This window comes from Rosa rugosa, chromosome 5 (genome assembly GCF_958449725.1).
Source record: "Rosa rugosa chromosome 5, drRosRugo1.1, whole genome shotgun sequence".
NCBI classification, from domain to species: Eukaryota; Viridiplantae; Streptophyta; class Magnoliopsida; order Rosales; family Rosaceae; genus Rosa; species Rosa rugosa.
In genome coordinates this window covers 24,030,049-24,043,860 of record NC_084824.1, presented here as the reverse complement: position 1 = coordinate 24,043,860, position 13,812 = coordinate 24,030,049, and the positions used below count along the sequence as shown (strand labels likewise).

General features: G+C 40.2%; 1 protein-coding gene across 1 annotated transcript; it reads left to right on the top strand.

The window, feature by feature from the left end:
• Positions 1 to 10,204: 10,204 nt before the first annotated feature.
• LOC133710113 (probable polygalacturonase) lies at positions 10,205 to 12,583 on the top strand. The gene is made up of 5 exons (XM_062136107.1): positions 10,205 to 10,452; positions 10,604 to 10,924; positions 11,277 to 11,397; positions 11,467 to 11,641; positions 11,730 to 12,583. Exons 1-5 carry the CDS (start codon positions 10,423 to 10,425, stop codon positions 12,487 to 12,489), a joined length of 1,407 nt encoding a protein of 468 aa, XP_061992091.1. The 5' UTR covers positions 10,205 to 10,422; the 3' UTR covers positions 12,490 to 12,583.
• The last annotated feature ends 1,229 nt before the right edge of the window (positions 12,584 to 13,812 follow it).

Here is a 13,812-nt window from a genome sequence, read left to right as displayed (position 1 = left end):
AAAACTCTTGGAAAACATGATTAACATATTCTCCCCCATTGTCAGAACGAAGGACTTTAATGGTGCTATGGTATTGTGTTTGAACCAGAGTACGAAAAGTTTGAAAAGCTGGAAAGACTTCATCTTTGGTTTTAAGAATAGCAACCCATGACAATCTCGTACAATCATCGATAAACAACACAAAATATCTCATACCGGACACAGTGGGTTCTCTAGAAGGTCCCCAAACATCAGAATGAATCAACTCAAAAGGAAGAACACTTTTATTAGAAACACTAGGAGAATAAGTAGCACAATGACTCTTGGCCATGACACATGTTTCACAATGTAAAGCAGACTCATCCACACCAATAAACAGAGTAGGCATGGTTTTTCTCATAAGACTAAAAGATGGATGCCCTAAACGGCGATGCCACAACCAAATTTCACTTAGCTTATCAGAATTCGAAGTCAAAGCGGCGCGGGACTGTGCTCCTGGTTTCTCCCTTGCGTATGTCTGATCCAGATGGAACAACCTGCCCCTCAGATACCCCCGACCGATTAACTCCCTGGTGAGAAGATCCTGAAAAATCACATACATATGATAAAAGGTTACGGAGCATTTAGACTCAGTATTCAACTGTGGAACAGATATCAAGTGATGAGACAAGTCAGGCACGTATAACACATTATGAAGTTCTAAAGTGGGAGTAAGACGCACTGACCCTGACCCTAACACAGGAAAAGCCTCACCATTGGCATTGGTGACATAGGACACTGGTGGGGAAGACAATTCAGTAAAATATGATTTATCATAAGTCATATGATCGGAGGCACCATAATCAATAATCCATGTATCAGAACCAACAAAGTTAGAAACCTTTAAAGCCATACCAATCTTACCACGACCAGCTAGAGGTTGTAGGAGTAGCCCCACCTGTTGTATGATGATCCTGTTCGGCCACGCCATAGAAATCTGGTTCTTAGACCAATTGAACAGTAGCTGCTTTCGCCTTAGGACGATAACCTTGCTTTTTAGGTTTGAGGTGCGGGTTCAGTTTCCAGCAAGTCTCTCGAACATGCCCAACATCCTTGCAATAATAACACTGAGGACGAGGGCGATTAGCAAAGCCTAGTGGAGGTCCTTGTTGATGAAGTGGGACTGAACTCTTCTGCTGAAGAAAAGGTGCTGGTGCTTGAATGGCTAGGCTGGATACTTCAACTTATGCCTGTTTGAGACTTTCCTGCTGAGACTCATCCCTATGAATGTATGTGAAAGTTGTGGCCAAGTTATGAGGGTTTGGCATTCTGAGCAACTCTCCTTTGGCACTGTTATGTTTTGCATCAAGGCCTCTCAAGAATGCATGAACCCGCTCAAGTTCCTTCTCTTTCTGGTACCATGCAATATCCTCCTGATTCTTGATCTTGCAAGGACCCTTCTGATCAATTTCAGCCCATACATTCTTCAGCTTGGTAAAAAACACTGACACTGGTTGCCCATTCTGTTGCATTCCGGCAGCTTTGCACATCAATTCATGAACCTGTATAAAATTAGACTCATTTGTATAGAGATCTCCCAACGTCTTCCATATCGCAGCAGCAGTTTCACATTCTTCCACCATTTGTAGCACATCATCAGTCATGGCTCGAAATAGAATTGACATTACAAACCCATCATCATCTTCCCACTCAACATAGGCCTCCACATCATCTTCACTAGGAGCCTTGATTGTTCCAGTCACATGCCCCATCTTGTGTATCCCACGAAGATAAACGGACATAATCTTCTTCCATGTTTGGAAATTGGTACCAGTGAGTTTGGTACCTCCAAAAGAACCACCTTCTGAGCTCTTGACAGAGACCTCAACTTTCTGAACTTCATTGGCCTTAGAACCCTGACCTTCACTTTTATCACCACCCATCACAACAATACAGTAGCAAAAATCACAGAGTATGCAGCGGAAAAAGATAGGAAATTCCAACAATTGCAGCGATTTTTTTTTTTTTTTTTTTTTAGAGAGAACCTGTTGTATGGGTTGACCGAGTGAGGTTGACCGAGACTGAGTTTAGGCTGAGTTGACTCGGTGAAACAGTGAACGAAAGGGACGATCTGACCGGAGAAGATGGCCTGAGGTGAGCTACCAGTCTGAACAGAGTAGCAAGGTGACGCCGGAAACTGGCAGCGACGGAGGATGAGCTATCTGAAGAACCACCGATCGGGAATCTTGGACCAGTCACGATCTAGAGAAAGGCAGCGAACCTGATCTGGAAATCAAGGGACGACGCCGGCAACTGAGTCCGAACAGCGGAAGGAATCCGGTCTGAAAGGGAGATGAAGCCGGTCTGAACAGATGGAGTCGGCGGTCTGTGCGACGAAGACCAGTCTGGAGGTCTGAGCGCCGGCGTGGCTGGGTTGGCGCAGTGGACCTGGTTTGGATTGATAGGAAAGTGACGCAAGGTCGGTCTCTAAGGAGACGAAGACCAATTTTGATAAATAACAGAGGACGACAAAAAACAAACCCAAACAAAGGGGTTTGGTTCTGTACCAATTCCTCGGATTGAGAAAAGAAAGAGAACTAAAGAGACAAAGTCCTTCCGGATCTTTGCTCTGATACCAAGTCAGAATAAGATAAGAACTCGGGAAGTATTGAGAGAATGAATTGTTTGATATTTTATTCATCTCACAGTGGAGGTATATAAAGAAGATTACAGGAATACAACAGGTAAGTACTAACTACGAAATAATTACAATATATTCTATTCCTAACCTTAAGCCATGACACACGCTAACAGTGATCACCAATGCTTCATCTTTATGAATGTAGGCATAAGACATACGCAGAGAACAAAAACTCTTGCAACGAACACTAATCTGTGACAGGATCTTCTCTAAATTATAGCTCCAACTTAACCATAACTCCACCAAATTTTCCCAGTTGAAAATCAGATCTGATATTTGTTTTCTTGATGGGGTAAACAATAAATAATGAGATATATCCAAAAACACAAGGTTGTTGTAAATAATTATGGCTATTCATGCAATAAGTATTGTGTGATGTGTGTTAATCACTACTGATTGGCGATTGACGTACTTGTAATTGGCAATTGACAGACTCGTGATTGTATGAGTGATTGGTATAGCTATTATGTATTACCTTTTGTATACATGATGTAACCCTATATAAACCTTATGGTGAGATGAATAGAAAAAACACTCTATATTCTCTGCGTCTAAACTGTCTCTTCTGAAATACTTTTACTCTTATTTTACAACAAGTTATCAACACGAAAAGTTCTGAAATTGTTAATCAACCAAAGGAGGATCATCATTCAATCTAGTTTAGGATCTGAATCACAGACAAGCTCTTGGATTGGCTGAGAAGCTCTATACAAACAACCTTCTCAGTTCTGTACAAATAAGTTGAAGATTCATCCTATTTGCATCGAGTTATATTTTCTAAATTCTAATGTTTATTCATGCTTCTCAAGCCTTGATTATATGAACAATCACCATGAAGCATGAACCTAATTTTGTTCGTTATTTCAATCTTATATCTACATGCTATTAACCCATGATTGTATATATGTAAAAATCCTCCATGATGCATGAACCCTAAATCTTGGAATATTAGGTTTTTGGGACTGCAGCCCAAGCCACTGATCCAAGCCAAAAGCTTAGCCCTAAGCCGCTGACCTAAGCAAGAAGCTCAGCCCAAGCCGCAAGGCCTACTGCCACATTAGCTATAAACAAATCAAATGTCTACAAAGGCCCAGAAGCTTCTTTGCACAAGCCTAGAAGAGCCCAACCACTTCCTAATGGGTTGACGCATGGGAAGCAAAAGTTCACAAGCTCCCGATTTAGCCCAAAAGCCCACAACCTTTTGGTCCAGGAGTACCAAAATAAATGGCAAAACAGAGTTTGCTGCTATTGGGATTCAAATCCAGCCCTGATATTTGGCAAAACGGGACACTTATCGCTATGCTATAGTAGCATACTAGTACACAAGTAAGTATTCTCCAGAAGCAATTTATCATATAATTATGTGATTTCCTATTTTCTCTATTTGATTATATTAATTATATGAATATTTTGCTTGCTTAAATTTTTTGCATTAGAATATGTATGTTTAGAATGGAGGTACTTAATGAACCAGAAGTTCACACATATCGAACTGTTAGTTTCGATAATATTGAAATGTTATGAATCATTCTAACTAGACTCATCTAATTGGATGCGATGTCTAGATAAGATCCACTGAGGCTGTGTACTTAAATGAGCGAGCCTCGCTCCACCCAAATAAACCTTATCTTCTTACTTGGTCGTGTTCAATTGGAGTTACCAAAATGGTTGAGTAATAACATTTCATGTATATTGAACCTGTAATTCCGATAATGCCATATAAAGAACTTGAAGTTTCCTTCATAAATTCATCATACATGTTTAATCTGATTTTTCATACCATGTTATAGAACCAGAAGTTCTTGTTAGTTGCTTATGGACGATATTACCCAAAGTACTAAGATTATTTGTTTCTTTCCTTTAAGGAATGTCAAATCTCAACAAGCTTGACTTTGTTGCTTTAGAGGTTTCTAGAAGAAACTATCTAAAGTGGACTCAAGATGTGAAAATTCATCTGACTGCAAAGAAGACGAGATCAACAATCAATGCTAACAACGTCGTCACTAAGGCTTTTAAGGCGAGTGCTATAATTTTCATAAAGAAACATATGGAGAAAGCACTCCAAGGAGCTAGATTCTTTGGGTTGCTCTGGAAGAGTGCTTTAACCATTTTCTTGCCTGAAGCAAGACATGATTGGCAGAACATCTGTTTTCAAGGATTTTAAATCCATAAATGAGTATAATTCAGAAATTTGTTGGATCTGGTCACTCCTCAAATTTTGTGGGAAGGAGCTCACGGAAGCTGGCCTATTGAAGAAGATTTTCTCTACCTTCCCTGCTTCATGTTTGGTCCTACAGCAACAATACAAGGAGAGACACTTTACTAGATTCTCGAAATTAATCACTACCTTGTTGCTAACTAAAAAGAACAACAACCTCCTGCTGAGGAATGATCAAGCCAGGCCCATAGTTTCCGTGGTGCCCCAGCTCAGTAAGCCCGAGATGAATGGAGCACTGGTCCGGCCCGTCGCCCCCAAAATCAGCATGATCTTTGCTATCAATGTAGAGGAACTGACTTGGTCTCTCGAAGCAGACGTTGTAAATGAGTATCACGCCAATTACAGAACTCAAGAGACTAACTTTGTCGAAGGGTCAATTCCTATGGATACCACACTAGAGATTATGGTCTTCTAGGCAACTATTGGACATACCGAGAATTGAAACTCGAAGACATGGATACGATTGACCCATTGTGCCATATTCCCTTCATTTTTATGAATGATATTTAGTTTTTTGGATTATTTTTGGTGATTTATGTTTTCAATTATTTTGGATTATGGAAATGTGGTTATGTTCGAATATATTTAATTCAATAAACTTATTAATTTATACATGTGATCCGTTGAAATTAAATAAATGAGTGGGGAAGTTTGTTGTCTGGCTAACAGTGCTATTGCCACACCATACTCCCAGATCAAAGATATTTTTCAAACTTATTGCCTATTCATACCTTTGTGACAACCGTATCAGGCCAATCCAACCTGATGGAGGGCTATGGTAAAGCCCACTTTATGTTTTCTAGTGGTACCAAACTTACCACTAATGAGGCCTTATATTCTCCACGTTCCAGAAGAACGTTATTAAGTATTAAGGATGTTAGAACCAACGGCTACCACGTTGAAACCACTGAGAAAAAGGAGTGGAATATCTTTGCATAACCTCCGAGTGCGGCCAGAAGTGTACATTGGAGAAATTAAATTTTGTTAGCTGGAAGCTAACTGATTCGAGCGACTACTTATTATGACATGATCGTTTGGGACACCAATGTCAAAATATGATACGTCATATCCTCAACTCATCACATCGACACCTCCTTCTGAATAAGGGTCTTGTGTTTAGTGACACATTATGTTAAGCTTGCTCATTAAGAATATTGAATATTAGACCATCATATGGAAAGACTAGTATATACGCTATCTTTTTCTGCACAGAGTGCAAGGAAAATTTTGCGGGCCTATCGAACCACCATACGGACCAATTAAATATTTCATGGTTTGGTTTATGAATCGACAATGTGATCACATGTTACACGGTTGTCCACAATAAAGTTACTTTTGCTAAACTCTCTCCCAGATCACGAAATTGAGGGCTTATCACTCGAATCATCTCATAAAGTCCATAAGACTTGATAATACCGGAGAATTTACATCGAAGTCTTTCGATGATTATTGCATATCCCTTGGGATTGATGCTGAGCATCTAGTTCCCTATGTCCACACCCAGGATGGTCTCGCAGATAGAATCTTGGTAATGCACACCAAGCTTCTTGTTTCTGCGTGAGGCTATGCAATCTTGCATGCAGCCATGTTGGTCCCGTTGAGGCCCACTACTACCCAATCTTACTCCACATTACAGCTGGTGACTGGGTACGAACATGACGTTTCACATTTACATGCTTTTGGGTGTGCAATCCTCGTGCCAATTGTGCTGTCACAACATACAAAATTGGGTCCTCAACAAAGGATAGCATATATGTTGATTATGAATCCCATCTATTATGTGCTCTTTAGAGTCCTTGACAGGCGATCTCTTTACCGCTAGATTTGCGGATTGTCACTTTGATGAGACAGTCTTCCAGCCATTAGGGGGAGATAAGAACGTTAATGCTCCTAATGAACAGCGTGAATCAACATAGAATGTCCCCACTATGTCTCATCTTGATCCATGAACCACATGAAAATAGCAAAGTGTGGACAATTCTAGATCTATAGAGTATAAAATACAATATGCCAGAGACTTTCTATGATCTAGCTAAAGTGACGAGATCGCATATACTTGCTGCAAATGTGCCTGCAAGGGTAGACGTCCCGTAGGACATGTCATCCCAGATGAACGAGATACGACCATGACGGCTAACCAGTCATATGTCCCTGCCCAGAAGCAAGGTAAACCATTAGGTTAGAAGAATTCTTATCCCCGAAAGAGGGTCAACTTGGCACAAACAAATCATATTCACATCGCAATCTTAAACCAATTCATATCACTAGATAAATCCATATTATATATGGGTTCATCCTAGAAGAGATGACGTTAGGGGACGCTCCAACATTTGAACCCACTCCCGAGAATAGAGAAATCTCGGTAAATTTGGTGAGAATTGGAATTGGAATGAGATTATCATCGATGATATGTTTGTATCTGCGGTGGCCACTGAAACTATAATAAGCGATGACCTCGAACCTTGATCTGTTGATGAATATCAATGAAGAGACGACTAGACAAAACGGAAAGAAGCAATCCAAGTCAAATCAGATTCTTTGACAAAGAGAAAAGTGTTTTAGGCCTCTTGTTCCTGCACCTCCCTATGTTAAATGTGTAGGATTTAAATGGGCATTTGTAAGGAAGCGTAATGAGAAAAACAACATTGTGCTATACAAGACTCGTCTAATGGCGCAAGGATTTTCTCAACTCCCTGTGATTAATTATGAGGAAATGTATTCTCTCGTAATGGATGTCATAACGTTCCGCTACCTTATTAGTTTAGTAGTTTTCAAAAAACTGACTATGCATCATATAAATGTGGTCACAGCTTATCTCTATGGGGATCATGATACAGAGATATACATAAAAGTTCCTAAAGGATTTTTAATCTACCCTATGCAAATAGTTCTAGACTACAGAACATGCTCTCCATTAGTTTTGAGGCGTTTACTTTATGGATTGAAACAATCTAGACGGAGGTGGTATAACTGTCTAAGTGAATATTTGATCGGGATGGGATATGTGAATAATAAACTATGCCTATGTGTGTTTATTAAGGAAACAAGTTCCGAGTTTGCAATTGTGGCGGTCTATGTCAATGACATGAATTTGATTGATACTTCTAAAGAGATCAAGGAAACCGCAAAGCACCTAAAGTCAAAATTTGAGATGAAAGGCCTTGGGAGAACAAACTAATATTGTCTCGACCTGGAGCTCGAGCATAGTGCAGATGAAATTTTGGCCCATCAATCAAATTAAAACTAGAAGATGTTAAGACACTTTAGTAAGGATAAAGCGAAGTCTTCAAGCACACTCATAGTCGTTCGAAGTCTAAACATAACTGTATCGTTCTGCGGATGATAACGAAGAGATATTAGTGCCAGAAGTCCCATGTCTAAGTGCAATAGGAGAATTATTGTACTTGGCTCAATGCTTTAGACCAGACATCTCATTCGATGTGAACCTATTAGCTAGATATAGCTTTGCACCAACACGCCGCCACTGAATGGCATAAAAGACATTTTTCGCTACCTTAGGGGTACAACGGATATGGGCTTATTCTATCCCTATGCATCAAGGAATGAATCAAACCCCCTTAATTCTCAGAATGATGCTCGCCTTGTTGGATATGCTAACACGGGCTATCTATCAGACCTGCACAAGGCCTGCTCTTAAATTGGTTATGTCTTTACCATTGGGAATACTACAATTTCTTAGAGGTCTACGAAACAAACCCTTGTTGCTACTTTTTTGAATCATGCTGGAATTCTAGCTCTTTAGAAACCAATTCGTGAATGTATAAGGTTAAGAGCCGTTGCAAAGCATGTTCGAAGCACATGCGGATTGCATTCCACCACTGATGAACTGACCATTATCAATGAGGATAATGCTGCTTACATCGAGCAGATAAAGACGAGTTTCATCAAAGGAGGCAACACCAAACATATTGCACTGAAGTTCTTCTTCAATCAGCAACAATGGGACCATCAAAAGATTGAAGTTAAGCACATTCGATTTGAAGAAAATCGTACAGACCTCTTCACCAAGTCACTACCAAAGTTTACATTTCAGAATATGTCCAAGGTATTGGTCTACATGAATTATCTGAATTACCTAATAAGTAATTTTCAAGGGGAGTACACCGAAGCATACCCACTTGACCATTGGGTACTTTTTTTGTCCTTCGTCCAAGGTTATTTTGTCCCACTAGTTTTGTTACCTGGCAAGGTTTTGAAGAGGTACAGCTTTGGCATGATCATCCCACTTACTGCATCCTGAAGATGATTTGATTTGACACGTATGCATTTGCTCATCTTTTCCCTTCAACCATAGATTTTTCCCACTGGGTTTACCGAGCAAGGTTTTGGTGCGGCAACTCTAGTGAATCCCTCTCGTAGACATACTACCTACTTATGATCCCGATAAGAAGACTTCACCCATCTCTGAAGTTCTAATACGTCTACTCCACACTCATGCACCTTGTGCTTTTTTTCTCCTTCGACAGAGGTTTTTTTTTTTTTTTTCCCCACAGGATTTTTATTATTTGGCAAGGTTTTTGATGAGGCAACTTAGAAGGACACAGTGGAGGCAACACTATTGACATGAAATATCCAAGAGGAGTGTTGTAAATAATTATGGCTATTCATGCAATAAATATTGCATGATGTGTGTCACACTATTGATTGGCGATTGACGTACTTGTAATTGGCGATTGACAAATCGTGATTGTATGAGGGATTGGTATAACTATTATGTATTACCTTTTGTATACATTATGTAACCCTATATACACCTTATGGTGAGATGAATAGAAAATACACCCTATATTCTCTGCGTCTAAACTCTCTCTTCTGAAATGCTTTTGCTCTTATTTTACAACAAAGGTCAGGACATCTGCAAAGGAGAAAAAATAGCTATTCATGACAGGGTTTTTGGAGCAATGAAAATTCAGAACACTTTAAGCACATGGAATTACGAAGTGGAACTTACACATGGGCAACAAACTCAACTGCCTCTTGAATACAATATGCTGGGAGTGTGATAAAAGTAGCTTTTCCTCGGCCATGATTAACGACAAACTTTATATAAGCAGTCAAGGAGAAATGACTCTTATCAATTCGAAATTCAGAAACGAATTAATCTTTGAAAAATGGTATATATTGGGTTCAAGTTCAGCACCTTGTTGACTTGAGCTTTGAAAAATGGTACTAGCTAGGTTCAAGTTCAACACCTTGGTGACAGAAGTCAAAAGTTTGATCAGCTGAAAAGCGGGAAAAGTGCAAGGATTGAGGCTTGATTTGTACCATGACTTGCACACAAAAGAGATATCCAAAAGCAGCGACATCATTCCAACTCTTCCAAAAATATTCACCAAGAGTCCGTGTTTAAGTCTTCCCACATTCATGTTTTTTCTCAAATTAAAGAATTTTAACGAATAGTAGAACCATTACTATCCGTATCCACGAAAGTCACATATCTTTCCAAATGCTTGAATTCCTTGATCTATAAATTCTCTTCCTCTTCCTCATTATACCATATTTCTTTTCATTATCAAACCATATCATGGACTCAAAATCTTTAACAATCTCTCATGTATGTGCTTTTCTATCCTCTCCTCCATTTCTAAAGTTCATGAATTGTCTATTATTATTATTTTTTGGTTGGATCTCATATCCAAATAGAACATTTTTGAGGAATATTAATATGTTTTCTCTTTTATTGTTTCCTCGTGAGAAAATTACAGGTTGCTACTATTGTTATACTGGGATTACTATTCCTACAAGCGGCAGAATGTAGAAAAGAGAATATTAAGGATGCAGTTACGTACTCCGCCATTAGCTGCCGGAAGCACAGTGCTCTTTTGACTGATTTCGGAGCCGTTGGCGATGGAAAGACATTGAACACAAAGGCCTTTAAAGATGCAATTGATAAACTAAGCCACTATGCATCTGATGGCGGAGCACAGCTAATTGTGCCCCCCGGTAACTGGCTTACCGGAAGCTTCAACCTCACAAGCCACTTTACCCTTTTCCTCCATAAGGATGCTGTTATTCTTGGGTCTCAGGTTTGGTTTCTGGCATGGCCCTTTTGGTTCTTGTTTAATTTCTTATTTTTGTTGTATTTTGTTGACTCTATTAATGTTTAAGTTTAATGATTGTGATTACCTCGAGATTTGCTTAACAAATTTAGGCTGATTTTAATTCTACTTATACGTCTATATCTGAGGAGACTGTCTGAATTAAGGAATTTTTATCAAGTTCTATCATATATTCATATGTGCATAATAGAGAGGTGATATGTAGTAGCAATTAATTACAATATCAGAGAAACTTCCTTTAGATCGATTAGCTTTTGTTTCTATTAAGATATTTTTCATCTAATTAAAAGTTGACCATTTTTCATGACCAAATCGACAGGATGAGTCCGAGTGGCCTCTTCTTCCAGCACTGCCTTCATACGGGCAAGGGAGAGAGGCCCCTGGTGGAAGGTTAAGCAGTCTAATCTTTGGAACAAACCTTACCGATGTCGTAATTACCGGTAATTAACAACAAATTTAACTAATTTGGTTTTGCATATAAAAGTTAATGGGTTTCCTTTTGGATTTAGGTCACAATGGCACCATTGATGGGCAAGGTGCTCCCTGGTGGGACAAATTCAAGAAGGGTCTTTTGAAAGTCACCCGACCATACTTGGTTGATATTATGTACTCTAATCAGATCCAAATCTCCAATCTCACTTTTCGTAATTCTCCATCCTGGCACATCCATCCCATTTACAGCAGGTTTGATCTTTTTCATATCTTGAACTGGGTATGTTTTTGCGCTTATTTGCATGCCATTGTGGGCTAACATTCTGGTATTAATTTGCAGTAACATTACTATACAGGGCCTCACAATCCTTGCACCCGTTACCGTTCCTAACACAGATGGGATTGACCCCGACTCGTGTTCACAAACTCGAATTGAAGACTGTTACATAGTCTCCGGGGATGACTGCATTGCAGTGAAGAGTGGCTGGGATCAGCATGGAATCAAATTTCGAATGCCAACCAAGCATCTTGTTATTAGGAGGCTTACCTGTATTTCACCTAAAAGTGCTACCGTTGCCCTAGGCAGTGAAATGTCTGGTGGAATCAGGGATGTAAGAGTTGAAGATGTGACAGCCATTAACACCGAATCCAGCATTAGGGTCAAAACATCTGTAGGCAGAGGAGCTTATGTAAAAGACATTTATGTACGAAGATTGACGTTGAACACTATGAAGTACGTTTTCTGGATGACCGGCGCCTATGGTTCACATCCAGGCGAGGGTTTTGATCCAAAGGCAGTTCCTGTGATTCAAAACATCAACTATAGAGACGTTGTTGCTGAGAATGTTACAATGCCGGCCCAGTTGGATGGAATTGCTAATGATCCTTTCAAGGGAATTTGCATCTCTAATATGAGTATCTCACTCACTGAAAAGCCAAAGAAATTGTTGTGGAACTGTACTGATGTTGAGGGCGTTACGAGCAATGTGACTCCAAAGGCTTGCGATTTGTTGCCCGAGCAGCAAAAACCAATCGGTTGTGCTTTCCCTGAGGATAAGTTAGCCATTGAGGGCGTTAAGCTGACCACTTGTTCTGCTTAAGATTCTATTTTATACAAACGGGAATTTTGATGCTTGAATGTAGCATTATAGTATGAATGCCAATGAAACTAATGAAAGTGGCTTTTTAAGATATCTTTCCTTCTTTTTTCTCTTTAACGAGCACAGAATTTGTCACTATACAAATCAACAAAATGTGAGTAAACAACTACATTACTTTTATTTTTGAAATAGAAGTTGATAACATTAGATTAACAGCCAAATCGGCCAGAGACTAATTAATAAAACTTGAAACTGAGCAATTAGCGGAGAAACAACCAACTCTCTACCCAAGCACCGCAGAGATGCTCGCATGAATGTAAGTCTAGTCCAAACAAAAATAGCCTCGCCTCTAAAGGAAAATCGCTCATCTACATCTCCCCTGCCTACATTCAATTGTGGTACAAATGAAGAATAGAAACATCTCAGAAAGGTCCTAAAAGCTATCACTATGCACTATACTTGAGATATCCAGTCCAACTCGAGATAATTACCAATTCAACCGGAATCATAATATGAATTAAACTAGCACTCTAGAGACAATAAAGGGACTCAAAAACGCCCAAATAGGTCAAACTCTCGGGCCCCAAACATTAAGTGACAGATGAGGGTGGCGAGGCACCTTCCCACCTGGCCCAATTCTCAAGAGAACCAGATCAAATCACTTGAACCCAAAGAAACTGCACTCACAAGACCCAAACCCATATCCAAAGGCCCAAACCCAACATCTCAATAGGTCATCCCTCGCGCCGCCTTCTGTGCCTGCATCACCGTCTCCAGGTCTGGATGACAACTACCCTAGTCAGCCATTCCCGCCACCACTTACCACATGGCCCAAAACACAAGCAATTCTCCTCAATCAGTTGGACGCACAACTCATCACCCCCTTCCGCAGTTGCCTCGAACAGCAAGGCAACCACCATGCCAGCCCAGATCCAAACCTACGTGGTTCAGACTAGGATGGGCAAACGGGGGCGGGGGCGGGGTACCCACGGGTTTTCCCCGCATTTGTCAAGCGGGGGTGGGAGCGGGGTTCCCCATCACAGGTGCGGGGGCGGGGTTTCCCATTACCCATGCGGGTTCCCCATTTTTTTTTTCCAACCAGGGCATTTTTATAATTTTTCTTATTCCCCATGAGATCCGACAGTTGGATCTTCGTATAATTGTGAAAAGACGATTCAAAAGGAGATCCGTGAGGATTCGACCGTTGGATCGTCGTATAAATTTGTGAGGATGATTCTAAAGGCGATCTGGGACGATCCAACCGTTGGATCTTCACATAATTTTGAGAGGATGATCCTAAGGGCGATCCGTGAGGATCCGACC